Source organism: Stegodyphus dumicola, chromosome X2, assembly GCF_044657685.1.
Source record: "Stegodyphus dumicola isolate Sdum_Otavi_A_Nest chromosome X2, ASM4465768v1".
Classification (NCBI taxonomy): domain Eukaryota; kingdom Metazoa; phylum Arthropoda; class Arachnida; order Araneae; family Eresidae; genus Stegodyphus; species Stegodyphus dumicola.
Window position 1 is genome coordinate 5,738,283 of NC_140781.1, and position 25,759 is coordinate 5,764,041.

Consider the following 25,759-nt stretch of genomic DNA (forward strand, 5'->3'; position numbering starts at 1 on the left):
GCATGTTGATTTATAGAAGCAACTCTTGTACAGTATATTAAAAATTTCATATTATGACAAGCACACTTTCTAGACAGAAATATTGGTTTTATTTAATACTTTGCTCCCCCAAAATTAGGAAGTAAAAAATTTTATTTGCTTGTCATATGGTTAACACATTGGTAATTATTAATATAAACAACACATTTTTATTGAATTTTTTAAAATTATTACAGAAAATATGGCAGTTACACTACACTAGAACTACACATCTTGATTTATTTATGATGATACTATAGAAAATGGTTCTTACCATTCAAGTAGAGTGCAACATTACAAATTGTGCATCACCATTTTGTGCGACATGGGTTCAGCTTTTGTACTGCATAAACATTGCAAAGACATCCCATCCCATATGTTGGCCTATCTACTGCTTCTTGTTGGCAAATCTTAGATGGAAGAAAACAACTGTTTGGGCACGTGTTTCTTCCACACTTTTTACCCTTTTAGAGCACTAAACTTGAAAATCTTTTATTAATATGGATTTGCCTTTATTCCTCACAGAAAACAAGATGTATGAATTTATAGCTGTTATGTCAACAAAATGCAAAAGTATATAAAACAACCAGTGTTGAAAAAATAATGTAACAGCCACTTCAGAAACAATATCAAAATTTTATTGCACAAAATGCTAAAAAGCCCACTTATGGCACTTTGCAAGTGTTATCACACCAATAAAAGGCCAATATTAATGAAGCACTACATTCCTAAAATTTACACTTCATGTCAAAAGATGCCATTCTATACTACCTATTTATGCCATTCTATACTACCTTTTTTTACCCTTTTAGAGCACTAAACTTGAAAATCTTTTATTAATATGGATTTGCCTTTATTCCTCACAGAAAACAAGATGTATGAATTTATAGCTGTTATGTCAACAAAATGCAAAAGTATATAAAACAACCAATGTTGAAAAAATAATGTAACAGCCACTTCAGAAACAATATCAAAATTTTATTGCACAAAATGCTAAAAAGCCCACTTATGGCACTTTGCAAGTGTTATCACACCAATAAAAGGCCAATATTAATGAAGCACTACATTCCTAAAATTTACACTTCATGTCAAAAGATGCCATTCTATAGACCTATTTATGAAAGTGGTTAAGCAAGAAACCACCGGTTTACATTCTATAGAATTTTGAACAGGTATTTTGAGTGTTAGCCCTATGGGTGTGTTAGGGTTAAATGAATTTTCACAGGAGGCAAGTTTTCATATAAGGGAATATAGTTTATCACAAAATAGTAAATTTTGAGATAACCCAAGAGCATGAATCATGAGATCACAAATATAGCAAATTTATGATTATTATTAAAAGTAAAATTACATTTCTGCTAATCCAGTTTTGTGATACAAATATAATGACCACAACAAAAATTACATATTATGCTTTAGAGTAAACATTTTTTCAGTTAAAAAAAACATGAATATATAGCAAAGATTATGCACATTTAGTACGGAAGGAGGGGTATTTTTCAATATCTTATAGTGACAGTTCTTTTAAGTGACAATTTATTTATCTATCAAACTAACATCCTTGAATAACAAAACATTTGACAGCTTGTTTTGTTAATTTTCTTCAGTCCTTTTCAAGCAATACTAATCTTCAGCAACTTAACTCCCATTTTTTAAATCAACCTCTTTTTTGAAAGTTATAATCTTAAACAGTTTATAACTGTGCTTTTTATATTTAAGTTTGTCACATGCAAAAAAGGTTACATATAAAACAGCCATTTTTGTTTAAATCTAGATTTGCCTACAAAAAGTTTAGTTTAATAAACTATTTACTTTTGTATGTAATACCAGGAAAATTTTATAATAATGAAAGCTCAGATTTCAATCTGATAATTAGATTTAACTCATTACTTTGGAATTAGCTTATGGCAATGAAGCTATAAATCAGCAATTCTTACTAATATTGTTAAAAGTAAACTAATAACATAAAATTTTCTTAGTGGACTTAATGGAAGATCTAATTGGATACAACACTAATTTTACTTTTAATCAAGTTAACACCTGAAACTATCATATGCTTGCCTGCAGTGGCAATTTTGAGTATTGCTCAATGATGATGATATTCTACATGGCAGATGAGTACAATTTCAATGCGCTGATTTTATAAATCATTTAACAGATTGATTTTATAATTAAAATATTTCTGCTACTGAATTTAAATTTAAATATATGAATCCCAATATTTAATTACTGAATATTTAAAGGCTCAAATTGGATACAGAATTTGTAGCTGTTTCATTAAAAAAAAAAAGAAAAAAAAAAAAGGTCAAACCTTATTCTGAAGCCATCCTACTAATAACGCAGTAATACTTACATAGTGAGGATTCACCATTGTTTGGTTTTAAAAATTTTAAAAGAAATTAAATTTTAATTCAGCAGAATAAATTTAAATTTTTACAAATTAGTACAAAAATTTATTTTTAATGTATAAATGATTGTTCCCCAACCCTTATATACAGATAAGTATCTTTTTGTGTAGTTTTAAAGTTACACAGTTTGATGCTGTTCAGTCTAGAGCTCTGACACCTATAGTTGCATGAATAAAAAAGTATCTACTTCAAAGGAATTTTGGAAGAGCTAGATCAACAGAAACATTATAAAAAATATTGGCAAAATACAGTTTGAATTAACAGCAAGCACTGCTAGGGTAGAAAAGGAAATGTATAACACAACATTGGGCATGATTACAATGGTTTTAAAACTCATTTTGAAGTCGAACATTGCATAGCAGGAATTAGATATCAACTTGATTTCAATGACTTAGGTTCTGTCAATATAAAACTAATGAACTAGATAATGAAACAGTCACATAGATGAACAATGGGCTTATGAAGATTGGGAGGCAATTCAGAATGGAAGGCTGAAGTGCCTGCATGAGAATTAACAGCTGAACAACCGTAAAAAATATTAGTATGGTGGAAAACTTTAGACTATGTTATGAAAATTAATCGCAATATTTATTGTGGGCTTACAATTCATCAAATGATAAAAAATGCAATTTAATGCAAAGAAATGTAAAAAGAGAAGTGACACAGAAGGAAACTGTGAAGACGCTGATACTGCCATTTTTAGAGAATAAAAAATGAATTACAAAAACATTCATTCTTAAAAATTATTACTAACAGAAACATTTGAAATTTTTAATCATGTTTTATTTATTGCATAGAATTTTTTTTATTTTTTGAAACTAATTATAATTTTTTATGCACGTTTAATTTCTCAATAAGTCTGGTTTCAAACATTCCAAGGTACTGACGAAGCTCATAACCCAGATTATGTAAAGTATTGCTGTATTATAAAATCTCAGCCGAACACTGCTACATTAAAGTTCAAATTTATGATATTTACATATTACATAGTTGCCATTCAAACAGGAGAATGAAATTCAATGACTTTTCCAGGTTTTCCAGGTGTGTTTTAAGAAAATTCCAGTCTATCCGCATAATGCACGTTGGCTGTGCTAAGAGGTAAATTAATTATGGTATTTACTTGAAAACACAAAAATTTGCAAATTACATATGACACACACACACATATATATATATAATTTCCGAAGCATTAATTATAATAGGAGTTGTTTTCTCCACTGAAGATTAGAATCTGCCCAATCTGGATTAAAAAATGTCATTTTTCGCATACATTTTGCAGTTAAACAAAAGAAATGTATTTAATGATATTTTAAAATAAATTCAGGTATTTTATATTTATTTAGCAGCATGCATAAGGAAAAAATGTATGCATTAACCTTTTCGCGACGGCGCACCTTTGTTTAAGACGCTTGAGCGGGACGGAAGAAAATCGAAGGCAGTCACCGTACAGGATGGAGGTTTTACATCGCTAAGCCTAATTTTATAACAAAAATCAGAAAAACAAAAGTTTCGCTTCTAGCATCGTAATTTTTGGTATCATTCTAGATTATTACTTGAGCTTTTATATATGTTAACATTAGGCCTTAAAACATTTTTTTTCTTTATTTTACATGAAAATATACTTAAAAAATTGCTTATCTTCTAAAATAATTTTCGGAAGCACTATTCAAATTATTCCAAAGTTTTAATTGATAAAATCCATCAATAAAGTTTAAAATTAATAAAAAGAACACAATAAAGACTAGTTACAGTAAGAAGAAACAAAATTTAAAATGAAAACCAGTGTGGTAAATCTCGAAGCACAGAGAAGTATCACTTTGTAACTCTTAGAAAAAGAATCACTACTCTCATTTGCGTTAGTTAAATGGTTCACTAACCATACGAGGGTATTCTTCCTCTGATAAATAGCGCCTTCCCGCCATAATAGACTGGAGGTGAGGCTTTCCTAAATAAAAAAAGAAAGAACAGAAATATATCTGAAGACAATGCAAAACGTAAAAAAACTCCGCACAGTAATAAGGCATTTATTAAAACGAAAAAAAAAAAAAAAGATTTAAAACATTTTGGGGTAAAATTCTAGTAAGAGTAAGGCATTAGCACGGCTTTGAAAATTGTTGCCAACACTAAAATGACTCGTTTACTGCTTATCATCGTGTCGTCAAATCCCATGTGTACCGTACATGGAAGGTTAGAATAGCACACATGCAGGTTATTCTAACCAAAGAACGTCTATGCAAAGAAGGAAAGGTTCCATAGGCATAATGCTATTACACAGCTAGAAAGCGGAGGGAAAATTCGCGAAGGGATTTGGAAATGGAACCTAGTGGCCAGAATTTCCCTCTCCACGATGTGTACAGGAAATTGAGGAACTTAGTGTTAAGAAGAACCATTCTTTGATTTTTCGCAATAATTTAAACACGGATTTTCATAGTCCCCCCCTCAAAATAACTAATCCAGTAATTAATTTACTTGCGTAAAAAAATATTTTTTTCCTTTAAAGTTTAAAGAAATTTTAAACGATATTCCTTTTTTGAACTCTTGATAACATGACCTTCAAACTTTGACAGGGGATTCGAGCTCTGGTGACAGATATTTCGCGCATGCACAGCTGTTTCCCTCTACACTGGAATGGAACCACTCCTATTGCAGAGAAGTTTTCTTTCTTAACAATACATATTCTCTGATTCTAAACTCCATAGTACCATATACTAGGATTAAACCAATTTTGTTTTATATGAGAATAAGTATTTTGTTTAGCTCAACATGCCCCGCACATACGCATGCGTTTCTCGAGCTTACCGAAAACCAAAGTTGCTGGAAACTTGCTTTGCCTTTCTAAAAGATAATCTAGTTGGAACTGTGAAAATTGGGCACGCCAGCTGCCCGAATGACACTCACGCGATACACAATTCGCCAAAAAAGTTATCGCTTCCAATGTCGGTGCAAAACTCGCTTTTTTTGGGGGGGGAGGGTATTGCCATATGAAATTCCCTGACGTTTCCAGATTTTTGACTAAAATGTTTACATTTCCTGAATTTTTTGGTCAATTTTCGAATTCCTTGAATTTTTCTGGTTTTACAAGTAGCATGGCAACTCTGGTTTACTGCAACCACCTTGGCACAACTTTACAATTTCTTAAAAAAGAAAAAGGTGGTTCTGTGAATTTTTGGATTGAATTGCAATAGATATGGTTACCTAAAGAACTGTTGTGTATATGGTTTGCCAGAGTTTGGCAATGGCTGAAAATTTGCCAGCTTTTACTATGGTGGCTAAGATAATACTCAAGTACCAAATTTATTGCATAAAATTCCAGATTTTCAGACTCAGATATTAATATTACTTGCAGCATCACAAATTTACAGCCCTTCTGTTAAGAGATGCAGTATTTCTTTCTTGCCTGTTTGTTAGTTGCAATTTTCAGTCTTGTTCCATTTACTTGTACTACCCAGTAGTCTCTTTACAGCATTGTATTGGAACAAAAGTAATAAAGCAAAAAATACACGGTTTAAAAGCAAAAAGACATGGTTTAAAAGCAATCTCAGAATGTGTACTGTGCAACTAGCTCAAAACAGCATGTAATATGTATTGAATGAATTTGGATTTCAGCTTCAATTTTCACTCACTCTTAAAAGAAACAAAACAATACTCAGATTTGGCTCAACATGTTCAGAAGTGGAGCTGTAATATTCCGGATGGATTAGAATATGTTGGTATAGATATTAAAATTTGCATTTTCTCAATTGATGGTGCTGCTTCATAGATTTATAGGCAATGACTGCTGATCAAGTTTTTAATGTTCAGAGTGAAGATGATAAGAAGATAATCTCACTGAAAACGTGACAATATCTAAAGGCGATATAATTGGATTTTTATGCATTATCTAATGATAGCATTCAACATTACTGAAAGATATTTCAGAATCTTTAAATACTTAGAGCTGTTCAATTTTTGAAATCAAAATTAAACAACTGCATATTACCAGTTCCTTAATCTTCAACTTAATTAACTTTAGCAATAAAAAAAATGCACTAATTTTTAAGCAAGAAGTCTCTACTAATTAAAATTTATTGTACAAATTACATGCTGAATATTTAAAATTATAAGCAGGAAGTGAATAACTTATTTTTAAACATTTGCCCTTTTCTGTATTATTGTGCAACATTATAATTACATTACCTTTTCCTGCACATTAAGTCATTTTGCTTTTAAGGTCGCTTTTGTCAAAGTAGGTGATTTTATATCACGGTTCACCCTTACTAGCTAAAATTGTAATCAGAAACTATTTATTTCCATAATACTGAATTAACAACAGAAAAATATTAAGAACGTTAAATGAAACTAAACCTATTTATAAAAATTATTAAAAAGGTATAAATCATTCAGAGGAATAAAGTCAGCTATAAGGATACTTTCATCGTCTTGAACTACTTTTCCTCGATATTCTGGAACAAATGGTCGAAGAATGTCTTTCATAATAGCTTCTAAACAAGCAACTTCTGTAGCACTATATTTTTTCAGAATTGTTCCTTGATGACCAGCTCGAAAATTACCTGTTAGGACATACTTAAATGTTATCCTAAGAAATGAATGTAAAATATTTTCCTATTTCACATAATAAGTGCTATGTTAATAAACATGCATTTAAATGACACAGCTAAATATGAACAGATTTTAATAAAAATATTAACAAAATTTTCAATTGTGGCAGACAATCAGTAAAACCTTCCTAAGGTTCTTTTTTAAAAGAAATAAGGTTAATAAAAAGCTTTAATTTAACTGTTATCTGCTAAACAGTGACTTGTATTTTATATACTGTTCAGATACTCTTAAAAACAAGTTTGTGAAAGATGTAGCCTACATTTCTGTTAAGAATTCATTGCATTAATTCTTCTCAATGCTCATTACACAAGTACTTTCCATTCTATGAAATAAGCAACTAACAGTTAGCTCATTCAAAATTTTGGTTATTCTAAATTCTACATGGACTCATCCTTTGAAAACCAGTTCTCTGCAGAAGTCTTTTTTTTTTTTTTTTTTTTTTTTTTTCAGTTGTCTAATTCAAAGTTTTTTTTTTTTTTTTTACTTAAAAGATAGCTGAGGTGTTAAACTTTTTAGACAGAAACTCTAAGGAATATTGAATTTTAGACATATTTTTTCTGCATGTATAAGCTATAAAACCACATAAACATCATCTTTTACAGCTTCTAAATATTCCCATAAGTATTTTGGCTTATTTTTAAATGTCATAGCATGTATTAATAACATGCACGACAGACATAAACACAAAAATTTACAAAAGGCTGATCGCTTACCTAAACAATTTTGTGTAAGGAAAAGATGTACACCAATCTCAAACATACAAAATGGAAAAATCTGTCTTAGGACTTGTACTATTTTTATTTTTATTAATGATATTAATTCCAATTCAGTTTTTCTTAATAATTAAAAATCCCAATCTATTCAGACTTTGATATATATATATATATTTATTTCTGCTAGCTAATGGCACTATACAGGTTAAACTCATTTTACTTATCTAAATGTTGTTTCCAGTATCAACAGCAAAGATTATTCTTCTTGAAGGAGGAGGAGGAGCCTTACTGACTCCCTCAAAACGATTAGAGAATTTATATAGCTAATGACAACTAAAGTGCAGTTATTGATTTTTACATTATGAAAGTCTAATGATTATACTGTCGTACATGCAATAATATTATGCTTGCCAACGTGGAAAAGATGCATTTGTAAAATTTTGCATATCCGACAAGGAGAGGAAGAAAAGTACTTAGCACTTATATTACCATACTTTCAATAAGAACAAGTACAAATATAAAACTGACCTTTCAGTCTTTTAAAAACGGAATAAAACTACTACACTATTACATGCATATGTAACTGTTTAATACATAAAGATTTAATTACTTACTATTGTTAGGAAAAATTATTACTGAAGAATCAATATCAGAGCAGAACAAAAATCAAGGCAGACAATATGCTTTTTGCTGCCAAGAGCAATCTCTGCGGTATCTTAATTCTGCTGCTCAGTGCAGCCACAGTGGTTACATTGGGCTCTTGCAGAAACTAAGCATTTGGAAGAAAAATTATTGTCCAAGCTTGTTTTAATACCGTGTTATTATTTGTTAAACTACTCATGGAACATTTGAATTTTGGAATACAGGTAGCCCTCCTACAGCATGGCATTCTGTAACATGGTTTTGCTATAACAGGATTCATAAATTGCGAGAACTTTCTTACAACACGTTTTCTCTCTAACATAAAATTGCTCAAGCAACCCGAAGAAATTTAATGAACTCAGCACAAAGATTTTCATATTCAAGCAAAGCACATAAGAATCCTTGTCATTTAACACATAAGAATCCTTGTTTCGTAAGTTCTGCCAGTTGTCTTCCAAGATTCTGTACCCGTAGGAACAAATGTCCTTAGGGAGACGAGCCACATGAAGGAGAGCGAATTCTTAACCGGTAACAGAGGAAAATCATTTCCTTCCATAAACTTCAAAGCACAATTGCACAACAGAAACAATACCCAGTCTCAAGAGAGCACAATCACCAGATAACAATGAAGAAACCTCACTATCGCAGAAGGTGAACAACATGAGGCCACAATAAGTGCTCTAAAATGCACAATCTGCACATTTGGCTTCCAAAATTCAAATCCTCATCTCAGTGGCCTGAAAACAAAAGTGTCTCACGTTGCTGGTTGACAGTCTGTGTCTAGCCACGGTGTGTTAAAGAATAACTTTTTCATCTTTATGACATTAAGTTTCAGTCCCAAAAAATGTCTGATAAAGATAAAAAAAAATGTTTAAGAGGAAATTCATTTCTTTAGACGTAAAGGTACAAATTTTGCACAGTCGTTTAAAAGAAGAAAAGCATCTCACATTGGAAAATGTTTTAATTTGAATGAAGCAACAGTCCAGACTATTAAGAAAAATGAAAAAGAAATAAGAAATGCAGTTGCTGCATGATCTTTGACGTTCGCAAAACGTGTAGGTCGCTCCCCGGGAGCCAACAATGGAGAAGATGGAAAAGGATGATAACTGTCAAAGCAGAATTCCGTTAGAAGTTAATATCATTAAACAAAAAGCATTCAAAATTTTCAAGCACCTTAAAGAACATGGAGAATCCTCTGTACACCCAGATTTTCTGGCAAGTAAAGGTTGATTCGAAAATTTCAAAAAGCATCTTGCAACTCATAGCATAAGAATTCAAGGAGAATATGCATCAGCTGAATATGAAGTTGCTAGGATGTTGAATATGAAGCTAAATATTGGATTTTAAATTGCTTTGTGCCAGACTCTGAACGTTATTTGAGGCAGAAAATTTTGAGCTTCAAGGCTCTATTACTATCAGATAATCCTCCACGTCACCCACAAGATTTGAATCATCCTAATGTCAAAATATTGCTACTACCACCTAACACTACTTCGTTACTCCAACCATTTCATCAAGGTATTATTTATACCCTTTAAACATATTACATAAGAAGAGCATTACAGTGGATATCAGATGTAACCGATTCAAAATGAATTAAGGTAATGGAAGCCTGGAAGACATTTTCAATCAAGCACTGTATTGACATCTTATCTTTGTATCTGAAAGAACTGAAAACATCAACATTAAATGCATGTTAGAAGAGGATATGTCCCTCTTCAGTTGAAATAGAAAACGTGCGTGAATCATCAGAAAATGAAATTGTTAGCTTATTAAAACTTGCTAAATCAATTGGAAGCAAAGGTTTTGTCAACATGGCTACTGAAAATGTTCAAGATTTATTAGCGGAAGAAGAAATTGACAAAGCAGATTTTATGGAAATGATCTGAAGTTGCAAATGAAATCGATTCTGAGGACACCAGCACTGATGAAGATAGTACAGTTAATAATTTAACCAAAATTAAATGAAAGCCTAAACTTAGCTGAAAATCTTGAATCATTTTTCTCGAATACAGACCCTTCTGCTGAAATAAGCCAAAAATTCAAAAGGGAGCTGCAAAACTGTCTAGCTCCATGGCAAGATATTTACACTGAACCTGGTAAGAACTAGTAAGCAAATCAAATTACAGATTTTTTAAAGAAGGAAGAAAATGCCAGAACTTTAAATGAAGAAAGAAATTCTGAAAGTGAAAGCGATCTCTTTCCATTAAAAAAAAAAAAAAAAAAAAAAAAAAAAAAAAAAAGAGGAGTTCTCAGTTGATTATACTGAGCAATGACAATGAAGAAATTTATTGGTTTTGTGTTGTACAGACATATATACGTTTAATAAAAATTAAGTTGTTTATGTAGAATTTAAAAAAAACATTCGTTTTTAATAAGTTTTCGAAATGTAGCCCCCTTTTTGTACTAGCTCTGGGTCTCATACAACACGGCATTTTCTAGGAACCTACCCTACTGTGTTATACGAGGTTTGCTTGTATAGAGAAATTTTAAAACAACAATTAAGTCTTTAAACAAAAACAGATAAAAGATACTTAACTAGATTTATAATGATAAACAAATTAATGATTGCCCTTCTAAAGAATCAAGTGAAATTATAAATAAAATACTTCAGAAATTTTCAACAAATTTAAATTGTTCACAAATATAACAAATCAAAAGGCACTTTTACCTTAAGAATTTATTTAATCAAGATTTATTGAATAAAAAACATTTAAAAAATAGTAATATGTAAGAAGAAATGGCAATGCAAAGGGAAAATGAAAAGGAGATTAATTGAAAAGATTTTTTTTTTTTTTTTTGGCAGCAGTAAAAATGGCTTCTGCAAAAATGCAATAAAGAATTTTAGGCTAAAAATGATACATATCCGAGATTGAAATTACTTTCAAAAGACTTTTTTTAAACTCTTAAATGAGAGAAAACAGAAAAATATACTGCATACAAAACTCCTAGCACTAAGTTTTTCTAGCACTTCTGTGTTATCAGGACTGGGTACATACACATACATACATACATTTCTGAGTTTATTTCTGATAACAGAAAAGTACTGTTTTTTCTTAAACTGAAGCCCGACTCTAATTCACTTCTGTCACTACATTCTGTATATGTGAAAAATGGATTAACACTACAACAAGTAGATTACAGAAACGGTTAGGATTGAAATTTTGGATTTATTAAAGGAAAAGTTTCTCTGTTCACTAACTCAATTACTATGTCATCCTATTTTTCATACAAGAAGAAATCTTCTACAAGTGCTATTTTTAATAACCTATGCTTATTCAACACTGATACAAACAAGCTTGCTTGCTACATGGAATTAAAAAAATTCAGTTATGAGGTGTATTTAAGTCAGAACTCAACATCTGAAAAGTTGTGGTTAAAAAAATTTCTTTATACTTTAGACACGTAATTTTCTAATACAAATTTAAAGAGACTTAGTCTATATTTACAATAAAAAGGGACAGCCCTGACATATGCACAAATAATGCCATATAACATAATGTAGTATACATTATAACTATAGTACAGTGCATTTTTGTAAAATGGTTTATTTTATGTAAAAAAACTGCTGGGCTGAATTTTCTGAAAACTGAAATTTTCCTTACATCCAATAAACGAGGATTACAAGAACTGGCCCATTATTGGAATTATATATTAAAATTCTTTACATGTTTCATGTACACAAAGTATCTCATGAATGCATGAAATTACCACTAAACCTGTGGCAATGTCCTTCCCCACCAAATCAACGACTGATAACTGCCACTGTTAACTCTACAACTGTCATGCAAAAAAGCAAAAGTACTCAAAACGGAGCAAATTGTACTAATTCCCAAACTGAACCAGAACTTAGCAGTTTTACTGATATTATTAAATTCTTTAAAGAAGTTGGCAACATGTTCAAAGGACTTTCCTTCGCCAATATTATTCGAAAAATTACAAACAAACTGCCTGAATTACAGGCTACTACAAACAATATTGATAAATTATTCATTTTATTCAATGTATGGGAGGACATTTTTGGTTCTGTTGAAACTTAGAATTATGCTCTACTGTACGACTCATTGCTCATTCTAGTTTATTATTATTATTATTTGTATTATCAATTATTATTGTATTGTGTTCACCATGCTCTTCTTCTTCAGTCCACCAACTGTTATGTACCACCACTTTCTGACTCAGCATTGTTTCTCAGTAATCTAGACACTAGTATTTTTCAATTTGTATTGTTTATTTATATTCCACTGCATGATTTTCTTTTAAGCTCTTTCTTAAGTTGTTAAATTTTTTGGGATTCAGACTGCTTTTATTTGCATTTATCCTATAGCTGTGTATCACACCAGCTCGACAGCCTCTGGCATCACCACCTTAACAGCTTATTTTCCCCACTTTATCCTGCAACCTTAAGCTACTAGCGCTTTTACCCGTTAATGAGTACCTTATATCTGAATTTTTAAAAAATTCACTTTTAACTGGTTATTTGATATTACCATTCGTAATCTCTTAATGTTCTACAAAGGCACCCTGGTGTCACAACCACCGCTCCAGAGGGAGGCATATGCTGATGCACTCCAGGGCTCAAGGTCCTAGAATGCAGATTTCGGGGCAGGTCGTTTTTTTTACTTAAGTAATATTCAGAAAATACAGATAAGTAATATTATCATTATTAACCTTTTGAGGTCGGGGCTTTGGTAGCAGTAAAAGCCTTGAAAGGATGGGGAATCTTGAACCAAATGCTTTCCCCCCTTTAAGAAATCACCTCCTATTTGCAACAAAGATTCTTGTGTGTAGTTTAATGGATTCTCAGAAGGGTGCATCTATGTCGCAAAAGGAAGAGAAGTGTAGGGATTAGTGAGCAGACTTCAAGATGCTTTTCGTCACCTAGGGAAAATTTCATATTACAGTTGTTCCGGATTGAGACTACTGGGAAATGTGTAAACCTCCGTTGAAGAAAATGCTATTCTTTATATTATAGGATGTTACTTTCGTTTTTATAAAATTTTGGTTTGAATTTTAAATTACACTGCAAAACTACGTGTCTTTACTAAGTGCTTACAATAATTATTTCTATCATACCTTTGTATTAATGTTATGCCAAAAAAATATTTCAACTATTTGATTATTTTCTTGGACAACTTAAAATTTAACCAGTCTTCATCTCAGTCTTTTTTTTTACTGTTAAATGACCTTATAATTTAATTTTTTTTTTTTTTTTTTTTGCTATATATTATCAAATAGAGCTACATCTTTGAACTTTCTTCCATATGAGGAATAATTAAAAAATAAACGCTTAAAGCTATAGAAATGATTAAAAATTAAAGTTCAGTGGAACTGTTAAAATTATGCTCTATAGGCGTAATGAAATTTTAATTTTACATAATTCAAAATCTTCATATTTTACATAGTTCAAAATCTGCTTGATAACATACTATTTAAGGAGGAAACTTTCAGCAAATTAGAATATAACTGTTTTAATTAAAAATAATTTTATTTTATTGTAGACTGTTAGTACTGCAATGTCCAACTACATAAGTGCTACTAATTAAAATTCAGTTCTTTTTCAAAGATTAATGCATAATAAAACAGACACTCAAAAACTGTTTTTTTAGAATATTTTAGTTTTAAAATTTGGAGGAAAAAAAAAAAAAAAAAAGATTTAATCATGTACCATTTTATACTGTTTACTGAAAATTAGTAAGTGATATATTTCAAGTATTAATAATAGAATGTATTTAAGTCATTAAATGCGAACCCATAATTCAAAACTTAAATTTCATTTGTCTTAAACTAAATTCCCAGCCTCACTAAGGGAACGTGTTCACTTGTATAACATTTTAGGTAATTTCTTAGTGCAAAGAATTTTTCAAATTGAAGAGAAAATTGTTTGTTATGCATACTGTCTGCAAAATCTTTGGGACAAAAGTTACACGATAATTAGTTGTTGTCTTCAATACTGTATTATGCTACATAATTTAGCACATTAAGAGAAATTTCCAGATAATTTCAGGTGCCCGGTCAGCAAAATTCTCTCCTGTTTGAAATCGTCGTCGCATGTGAATTTTCCTATTTCCTCTATTGTTTAAACCAGTTCATTTCAACTCCAAACTGTCTTTTTAGCAGCTTTGACATCAACCATGGCAGCATATTTTACATGGCGGAATTTAAATTCCACGATATATTAACGAGTATCTTTACTTGTAGCTACTCAAAAAATCTTCATTGTCAGGTCATGCGAAATCTATGATGACACAGTTGAATTAACCATTTTTCTCTTTTTTTATTGAAAATTTGGCAGTTAGTCATTGGTTTCATTAACACCTCGGTCATTATGCTGTTGTATCGAAACTATTTCATAACTGAGTGCCCAAGGTATGCCTCCAGGAATTTGTCCTTGAACGTATTTGCTGAGATATATGTCTAATGAATGACAAAGGCATTCAATCACTTAAAAGGCCAAGGTTCAGAAATTCAGATGAGGAACAAGTGTTGTCTTAAACAATGATTTGTACATTATTTGAGAGCTTTTACATCCTGTTTGTATTCTTGGAGCTCAACGGACTGTGAAATTTCACAAATGCTACTCTAATCCATTCTGAACATCTTACTTCAAAATTATTGGACCGTGAAATCGAGATACTGATATGGAGGTACCTTTTAAAAGAACAGTACATCAGTACATCTGGAATCTAATGGCTAAAGATGACCTTTCAAACTGATTAACTAGTTTTAGTGTATTTACGATTTCCAGGTTTCAGACTGAAATTGTAAAACCACTGTTGTTTCTTTGACACAAAATTTATATTTATGTTCTTGTAATTTGTTTGAATAACAGTACCATCACAGTAAACTTCCATGTGTGAAAGTCATTTCAGCATAAACAGAAGACAGACAGAACTGTTAAGAATGTCAGAAAAAGTGCTTGTACATGTATACAAGTACGTGGGAATTTATATTTGTTTATGGAAATGTATACTTACATATCCATGTAGTATGTCTGCATCGATATAATATGGTATAAGTGCAGATATGCACATAAAGTGGAAAGCATGTGTATCCTTAAATTGGAATTAACATATATACAGCAGACACTTACATGCACACACACAGACACACATATGCATTTTTATATATGTGTTTGCATCTGGATTTATGCTAGAATGCAAGGCTCTGTTTACAATTTACAAAAGCAGTTATCGCGAATTCTGTACCTATGTCGCTACAAGAACTAAAAGGGAAAAAATTGGGAAAAATCAGATTCTTAACACAAAGACCTCTGAAAGAGATAAGTGGTTAAAACCCAAGGGACGTCAAATTTGACATTTTACCGCACTTTTCAGCCTGAAAAATGGGGGGAAAAAGACATGGCCACAAAAAAGGACAACCCCATCCTTTCAAACAGAGGACTCTATGGCCACCATAATAGTCATCCCGTCTTCAAAAGGTTAAGAAAGATAAATTTCTCCTGCCCTCCCCAAGATATGTTAGGAAGTTTACAAATCATTTCCTAAATACAGCAAATAATATTATCCATGGAAATTCCCTTTATTTACTAATACAAAAAAATTTTTTAAATCTAATGGAATGAGGCTAATTGAAACTATAAAATATTCCAAAGGAAAAGTAATACCCCTCTAGTAAAATGTTTTGAAGATGCTGTTCACATGACGGATAAAAATTCATGACAGAAGCACTGAAAAAATAGTAAGGGGATGATTTTAATATTAAATACCTATTTTCTTCCCTAAAAATTATCAAGACTGCCAGTCATCATTAAAGTATACTTAATTAATTAGCTAATGCTAGCCAAATTTCTGCAAATTACTTAGCATTTTTTAGATTTCAAGAATCTGCATCTCATATATCTCTAATCAGAAAACTTCCAAAACTTTATCATGCAGTGAAAAATAGTTAAAATTCTGAAGTGCAAAAGTAATGCAATAATATGTCGCTGAAGTACCAATAATCAACCACTTTAATGTCCGTTTCTACATTAAGCTACTCTGGGCAAGATACTAAAAAGTGCCTGTATTTTATGGTGTTCCAATGCTTTGAAAGCACAGCTCCGATAGCTCACACAAAGATTGTGATGACATCTTAAAGCTTTTGAGCATTTTTTTTAACCAAAAATGTATATTAGTTCCGAGTACATTTCAAACATATTGATGGGCAAAACAGCCACTGTGAACAAATAATAAAAGTACTATCTAGTGGTCATCTCATTGCTATGATCAATGTAATAAAAAAAAAACAAAAAGTTTTTTGTTTTGATGGCACATCCTAAACAGAAAACTTCCAAAACTCTCCTTTACTATATTTCTTATGGCATATAACTGCTGCAAAATGAAACTTGAGGAAAAGCACCAAAAAGAAAAAGCCAAATGAAAATTCTGATAGTTTAAAGGCTCTGTAACTTTTTCCTAAACCTATATCTAAGAACGATTTCTTCTAGTTGATCATTTAGCAATGTTTTTAATTTAAATGACTATTATGGCACATCTTAAGTAGATTTTGCAGTTCAGTTCTTATTTTCACAGTGATTAAATACACATTTTCATGACAATATAAAAATTGCATTTCTTGAAATAATAATGGTATTTACAGAAATAAAAGAAAAGAATTCAAATCATTTGCTATTAGAGTTCCCAAAGATTATACACTTTAATATAAAAAGAAAGACAAAAATTGTTCTGGATTGGAAAAATCAAAAGGATTACTAGTTTATACTTCTTGATTGTGATGGCCAATTTATAAAACTGTATGTAAAAATCTTTATGCGCAGATTTTTTTTCAAGGGGGAAAATATGAACAATTAGCTTACCTTGATGTCCAGCTAGTTGCACCCAAGGATATTTTTGTTTCTTATAAGTTTGTATGAATGGAGTACAACGAACTAAGTTCCTAACTCTTTTCCAAGCAGATGGCTGAAAAGGTATATTTAATTTGTAGAAATGAAGTATCATAAAAATATAAAACAGCTCTGCTTTAACATACAGAAAACTAAAATTTAATTTACAAACCTAGATATTGTCATTTCATGAACATTTCATCACTGATGATAGATACTTCCTGAACATTCACTACTTAAGTACTTGTATATTCGAGATTAAATTGATCATACACATACACAGGATGTTTGAAAAACCTGGCTAAAGCGTTATCTAATCAATGGGCCTGATTTTAAATTGAACTGGATAAAGATCATCAGAAGGCCGAAGCACTCCTGAGCTACAGATATTCCCATACATATCTCATTCAAAATACAGTCAAAAGTTGTTAATCCAGACTCGTCGGGACTTCGTCGATTCTAGATTATCGATTTTTCCGGATTATAGATCATCAGTTTAAATCTGGTAAGATGGCATGCAGAAATTATAAAATTAAAAATATGAAACCGTAATTTATGAAATAAAGAACAATTATGATCTAAAGGGTATCAAAATTTACAAAAAAAAAAAAAAAAAAAAAAAAAAAAGAGCTTAATATTTATTTGTTTACTTTATTAAACATTTTTTTTAATGCAAGTTGCTTCGTTTTATGTGATACTACTTTCTTTTTAATTCTATAAACAGACAATTTCTTGTTCAGTTACAAATTTCCGCTGTTGAAGTCCTATAATTGCTGTGTCGAGAATACCAACTTATCTGTCAATCGAAATTTTTTCGTTTTCAATAACCTCTGTGTCACTTTCTTCACTATCGGAAGCGAATTATAATGACCAGGAATTTGATTTAAATCATATCAAAGATGAAGTACATCGAGATGAAATATTACATTTAGTAAGGAATTATAAGCCAAATAAAAACATCTGCCCTGAAGATAAGGATACTGCTCACAGATCAACTTCCAGTTCATTGTTTCCGCCCCCCCCCCTGCAGAGCAGCGTGAAATTGATAAACAGATTTCGGAATGGTTAGAGAAACAAAGGATATGCCTTTATCCATTTTTTGCAGCAATTCCACTTTTTGTGTGAGGGACATCAAAACATACATTCACTCCAGCTTCCTTTGGGAGCTTCAGCATCGGAAATTCTATTTGACATAATCAAAAGTTCAAGCTTACTTTTATAAAATTGCTCTAACAGTCTGCGAAAAATAATAAGCCGGATCCAATTAGAAGATTAAGGAACAACGTAATCTGCAACATTAACTGAAATAGATTAGATAATTTTAGCTTATACCGTACGTTATACATTAAACGTGCATGCGTAAATGTATTATGCGCACACGCATATGTGCGGCCATAAAGGTCTTACGCGCATGCATAAACGTCTATGCGCATGCGCCAAGGCGACGCATGCACAGAAAGTTTGTAGCTTTGAGGTCCGGATTATGGGTGTCTGAATTAATGAATTTTGACTGTATATTTAATGACAAACCATAAAATAACACTTTTCTCAAATGAAACAAAATCTGAAATATGAAGAAAAATATTTGTTTTCACCATATTGGCCAATTTATAATTAGTCTCTCATTTATATTTAATTTTTTTTCCTCTGTATTTTCTTTCTAATTGCAGAGTTACTGATCATACCCTTGAAACACACTTCTTCTCTACTTAGCAGAGGTTCAGCTGTAAGACTTTTATTTATTTTTTTTTTTTAAATAGATAATTCAAATACTGAGTTCAGCTAAATAGTGCCTAATCATTAATATTTAAAATATGCAAATGGATGCTGACATTTGAGAAGGCCACTTTCCATATTAGCTTATACAGTTACAGTAGAATTATAATAACATGAACTCCTTGGGATCAAGGATTATGTAAATTAGAGGACTTTGAGCAAGTATGATGGATTTCCATTGCCAGAATTTTCAAAATTTGAAATGCTGCCCACTATAAATAAATCAATAAAATAAATGAAATGAAAAATATTAAAAATTACTGTTCTACTAAGATCCAAATCTGCTTTCTTTTCATCAGAAAGCAAAACCATGTTCAGTTATGTACAAATAACAGCTGTAACTGATGATGGTCAACCTGACAACACAGCCCGCCCCCCTTCCCAAAAGGAAAATGTTTTAATAAAATATTGTTTCTCCTTTAGGTGTCTGACTAAATTTTTGCTAATGAAACAAGAAAATTAATATTTCTACGATGAGTTGACTGTATTTTTATCTTATTCAATTCAGCATTACTAACAGGAGATTTTTATACTGCAAGCTCCTTCAGGAAAACTAACAGAGAACATCAAAGAGCCACCCTAATGCAGGATTTTGTTTCCTGAAATTATCTAACCATCCAAAACAATCACTACTCCCCTCCAGCTTTCAAAACCACTCGTGCATGCGGACGGCCAAATCTCAAAATAGTAAATACAAGCTTCCTAATAACTGACTGACAAGTGCAAGATATTTTGCTACCAGATTAAAACTTATAGACAATGCTTTCCTACAATTTTTAAAATTAAGCACTGCAAAACATTCCACTGTTGTCCATCCCACGTTTGCTCCAACCAAATGCCTAGAGCCACAAAAATGGGAATCTTATTTAGTCCCAAGACACTAGCAAATTAAGACTTTATCTATGCAACCTTGCCTCTCAGATTATTAGTATCTGAAGGGTTAAATGGAAAACATAATACAGTGCCACATCTAGATAGACGAGAGACAGCTGGGCACAAGACTCAGTGCTCTTTGATGCAAAGTTCAAGCAACATAAGGCAACTATCAGAAGAGCATTTGAATATAAAACTTCTGACAGCCAAGAATCAAAAATAAATTCTAAATGAAAACTGGTCTACTAAAAGACTTTCTGCAGCAAATACAATAGCTACAATAATTTCTATACCTCCCTCAGAAGCAGTAGGTAGCACAGAAAATCTTCAATTTTATTTTGAAAGACGATATTGAAAACAAACAGCAAATGTGTACAGAATATTTCACACCTGCAAATGGAAGGCTGTATTAGGAAAAGGACAGTTTTCAAACCTTGCTGAAATACTAGGGAACATTTTTAGCATACTGATCAAATGGCAACGGGACCCTCTATACTGATAATTCTATTATTAAAGAATTTAATCAAGCATTTCCAAAGTTACTCACAGCACTTTTTGCTGTATACTGAAGACTATCACTTTCCATCAAATAATAAAACAGTAGGACTTACACACTTTCTTAAATATGAGAAAGATCCTGCCACAACAGTAGTTTATAAACTTATTACTTATAGCAAATGAAGTCCTAGAAAAGCTTGCATTGGGCCATTCGAAAAATTCTGTGATGGTAAATTTTTATGCAGCAGTATGGAAACAGAAAATTTTATTGAATAACTTAAGCACCCTTTTATTCAATAACATTTTACCATCCTTCCAACAGTAGAAAAATTCCTTTTTCAAAGAAATCTGTAGATTTATTTGCAAAGAAGTTAGATATGTTTCATAGCCCCAACAGCTATGAAATAGCTATTCAGAGAATTTTGAAGCGACTTGGAACAGATAAAAGATCTGACATGGCAAAGCCAAGGGAATATGGGAAGTAAGCCAGAGCTAGACCCAGTAAATCTGTCTAACATTCATTAAAAATTGAGAATTGTTGCTATGAAACACATACTTCAATGACTGCATTTTGTTACAACAATGCTTGCAATAAAATACAGCACCTCCATCAGCTGTCAAGGTTGTTATATATGTAACTGTATCTATTATTATCTTTAATCATAACTGTAATATAGAATAGTGGATGAGCAATGTAGAATAAACTATGTTTGTGAACATCTGGTAATAATCATCACTGAGCACATACCCAACATATATAAAATACAACACATGGCACAGCCCGTTGTTGATTCGCTGGTAAGTGCGTTGTTTATTTTTATTGGAAGTGGCTAAAAATACTGATATATAAACTATTTAAAGTCCTAAATTAAATACGGATGGATTAAAGCCACCAAGTAATCTAAGTTTCGAAGGAAATTCAAGCGAAAATTGCAAGAAATGGAAACAAATTCCAAATTTATATGTTAGCGTCTGGTGGTATTACTAAATCACCTGAAATTAAAGTAGCTATTTTATTGCACATTATTGGTGAAGAAGTACTTGAAAAGTTTAATACTTTTAATTTAAGTGAAGAAGATAAGAAGGATGTTGACAAAGTAATTGAAGCTTTCGAAAATTTTTGCATACTGAAAGCAAACGAAAGTGTTGATAGACATATATTTTTCTGTCAAACACAACATGTAGGTGAATCGTTTGATGATTTTTTAACTGATTTTAAGAAATTAAGTAGCAACTGTGGATTTGGAGAATTAAAAGATAGTTTAATAAGAGATAGAATAGTAAGTGGAATTCTAAATAAAAATCTCAAAGATAGATTATTAAGGGAAGATTATTTAACATTGCAGAAATGTATTAAAATGTGTAAAGCTTCTGAATTAGCAGAACTTCAGCTGAAAACTTTAACTGAAGAAAATAAAATAGAAGCGATCAAACGTAATAAATTTCGACCTTCAGAGGAAAAAAGTCAGCCTTGTAAGAGAAACTATCATGTAAAACAAAAGCAACAAAGTACTAAATCTTCTTCAAACTATCAAGGAAATAAGTACAATAATCCAAAACCATGTAGAAAATGTGGAATTTTTCATAAGTTATACAACTGTCCTGCTTATAATAAGATTTGCTTGTACTGTAAAAAGAAAAATCACTTTTCTAAAATGTGCACTTATAAAAATGTTAATGTTGTACAGAATAATTTAGAGCATGAGTTACATAATAATGGTAATGAATATATTTTAGGGTCAGTTGAAGATACAAATCCATTTTCTAAAAATAAAACCGAATGGTTTGAAAAACTAAAAATAAACATATCTAAATATTCATTTGTTAAGTTGGATACTGGAGCTCAGTGTAATGTGTTACCATTGCCTAAATTTAAACAATTAAATTTAAGAGATAAATGTCTGACTGAATCAAAAGTCACTTTAAATAATTACAATGGTACTACAATTGATGTAGTCGGAAAATGTAAATTATTATGTGAAACATCGAAAGGGGACAAGGATGAAGTAGAATTTCAAGTCGTAGCATGTGATAAAACTGTTTCAGCTATTTTAGGTTTACCTACATTGCAAAAATTAAACCTAATACAAAGGATTTGTACAGTAAATCCTGATTCCAATGAAAAGTTACCAGAATATTTAAAAGGATATCAAGATTTGTTTAAAGGAACTGGGAATTTAACTGGATATACATATCATATTAAATTAAAACCAGGAGCTGTTGGTAAAATAGAACCCCGTAGGAAAATTCCACTTAGCTTATTAAATCCATTAAAAAAAGGAATTAGCAAGAATGGAAAAAGATGGTATTATACAGAAAGTTAATCAACCAACAGAATTCGTGAATTCATTAGTGGTAGTAAGGAAAAAGGATGGAAATTTAAGAGTGTGTTTAGATCCTCAGCACCTTAACCAAAATATACTGAGAGAACATTATCACATACCAACCTTTGAAGAAATTTCATCTCAAATGACAAATGCAAAGGTCTTTAGTATTTTAGATGCAAACAAAGCATTTTGGCAAATTAAACTGTCAGATTCAAGTTGTGAATTTACTACATTTAACACTCCGTTTGGTAGATATTGTTTTTTGAGGTTGCCATATGGACTGAGTTCATCACCAGAAGTTTTCCACAGAAGTTTTTCTGAAATTTTTAGTGATTTAGAAGGAGTTCAAATAGATATAGATGACTTATTAGTTTGGGGTAAAGATAAAAAAGAACATGATTTAAGAAGTTGTTGGACAGAGAAAAGAATGTTAAATTTAATTTAAATAAATGTAAATTTGGGCTGAATGAAGTGAAATATATGGGACATATATTTTCTAAAGATGGTTTAAAACCTGATGAAGACAAAATTAAGGCTATTCTAGATATAAAACCACCAAAAAATGTGAAAGAATTAGAAACTTTCCTAGGAATGATTACATATGTTTCTAGATTTATGCCTAATGTATCAGAATTGACATCATGTTTAAGAGATTTGTTGAAAAAACAAGTTATCTGGAACTGGAATGCAACACATGAAAAAGCATTTAGAAAGCATTAGATATAAAGATGCCTTAGTAAATAAACCAGTTTTACAGTATTATGATATAACATGCTAGTAGTTTTATCTGTAGATGCATCTCAAGAAGGACTAGGAGCAGTCTTACTGCAGAATAATTTACCAGTGGCATATGCATCTAAGGCATTAACAGATACACAGAAGAATTATGCTGAAATTGAAAAGGAAACTTTAGCTATTGTATTTGGGTGTGAGAAATTTCACCAGTATATATTTGGAAAATATATTACTGTGGAAAGTGACCATAAACCACTGGAATCAATTTTCAAAAAGCCATTAAATAAATGCCCTGTAAGATTACAAAGAATTCGTATAAGATTACAGCCATATCAGTTTGAGATAAAATATATACCAGGAAACGAACTTTTTATAGATCATTATCAAGATCATTCACTGATAAAGGATCTGATTTCTTTGAAGGAGATATAGAAGCTCATGTTGGATTGGTTGTAGAATGTATACCAATGTCTAATGGTAAAATGGAAGTTTTTCAACTGAAAACAGAAAAAGATGAAGAAGAAAGAAAATTAATTAAAACTGGATGGCCAGATGAAAAATGTATGGTTTCAGAACTGGCAAAACCATATTTTAACTTCAGAGAAGAACTATCAGAAGCAAGAGGATTAATATTTAAAAATTCCTGTGTTGTTGTACCAAGAAGTTTACGAAAAGATATGTTAAGCAGAATTCACTATGGTCATTTAGGAGTAGTAAAATGCAAGATCGAAGCAAGAGAAATATTATATTGGCCAGGAATGTCGAAAGAAATTGAAGATTTGATATTGAATTGTCAAACATGATTAAGTTTACAAAAAGCTAATACTAAAGAACCAATGATATCTAAAGAAATACCTAATGGTCCATGGGAAGTATTGGGAACAGATCTCTTTTACTTTCAAGGAAGGGATTATCTAATGGTTATAGATTATTTTAGCAAATATGTTGAAATTGGACATTTGGAAGATTTGTCAAGTGTAGCAGTGATAAAGCAATTGAAATCAATTTTTGCAAGACATGGTATTCCGAAAATAGTATATTCGGACAATGGTCCACAATATAATTGCAGAAAATTTAAAGATTTTGCAAGAAGATGGAATTTTGAAACCAGAACTTCAAGTCCAAATTACCCACAATCTAATGGAATGGTTGAAAGACATATTCAAACTGTCAAGCGAATGTTAGAAAAAGCTGTAGTTGAAAACAAGGATCCATATTTAGTATTACTGGAATATCGTAACTCTCCTATTTCAGATGAAGTTAAGTCACCTTCAGAATTGATGTTTGGAAGAAAAGTAAATGGATTGATGCCTATAAAAGAGAATTTCGTCCAAGCTAAACGATATAAAGACCATAAACAACATTTACTAAAGAGACAAACCTTACAAAAAAGTTATTATGATAATTCCTATCATTACCGTTAAAACCACTGAAAACAGGAGATCATGTTTACATAAAAGAGAAAGGGAGAAAACTAAATGAAAGAGCAAAAATTATAGAAGAAGCAGAAAGACCACATTCATATAGAATTATAAGAACAGATGGAAGAATTGTAGAAAGGAACAGAAGAGACCTTCTTAAAGGGTCAAAAGTCGTTAATCTGGACTCGTCGGGACTTCGGCGATTCCGGATTATAGATCATCAGTTTAAATCTCGTAAGATGGCATGCAGAAATTCTAAAATTAAAAATATGAAACCGTAATTTATGAAATAAAGAACAATTATGATCTAAAGGATATCAAAATTTACAAAAAAAAAAAAAAAAAAAAAAAAAAAAAAAAGCTTAATATTTATTTGTTTACTTTATTAAACATTTCTTTCAATGCAAGTTGTTTAAGTTGCTTCATTTTATGTGATAATACTTTCTCTTTAATTCTATAAATGGACATAATTTCTTGCTCAGTTACAAAGTTCCGCTGTTCAAGTCCCGTTCATTGCTGTGCCTAGAATACCGACAAACTTGTCAATCAAAATTTTTTCGTTTTCACCAACCTCTCTGTCACATTCTTCATGTCTTTATCCATTTTTTGCAGCAATTCCACTTTTTGTTTGTTGGACATCGAAACATACTTTCGTTTTGTAGATCCTTTGGAAGTTCCAGCATCGGAAATTCTATTTGACATAATCGAAAGTTCAAGTTTACTTTTATAAAATTGCTCTTAGAGTCTGCAAAAAATAATAAGCGGGATCCAATTCTAAGATTAAGGAACAACGCAATCATTAACATTAACTGAAATAGATAATTAGATAATTTTAGCTTACATCGTCTGTTATACATTAAACGCGCAGGCGAAAACGTATTCTGCACTTGCGCACACGCATATG

The 25,759-nt window shown here is 31.1% G+C and overlaps 1 protein-coding gene across 1 annotated transcript in view; it reads right to left on the bottom strand.

The window, feature by feature from the left end:
* Window positions 1-25,759, bottom strand: part of IP3K2 (Inositol 1,4,5-triphosphate kinase 2) — a 64,487-nt gene that overhangs the window by 26,116 nt on the left and 12,612 nt on the right. Inside the window, exons 2-3 of the mRNA XM_035350074.2 lie at window positions 17,199-17,301; window positions 6,836-6,976 (exon numbers count right to left, since the gene is read on the bottom strand). Coding sequence (XP_035205965.1) covers window positions 6,836-6,976; window positions 17,199-17,301 — 244 coding nt within the window. The remainder of the gene's footprint in view (window positions 1-6,835; window positions 6,977-17,198; window positions 17,302-25,759) is intronic.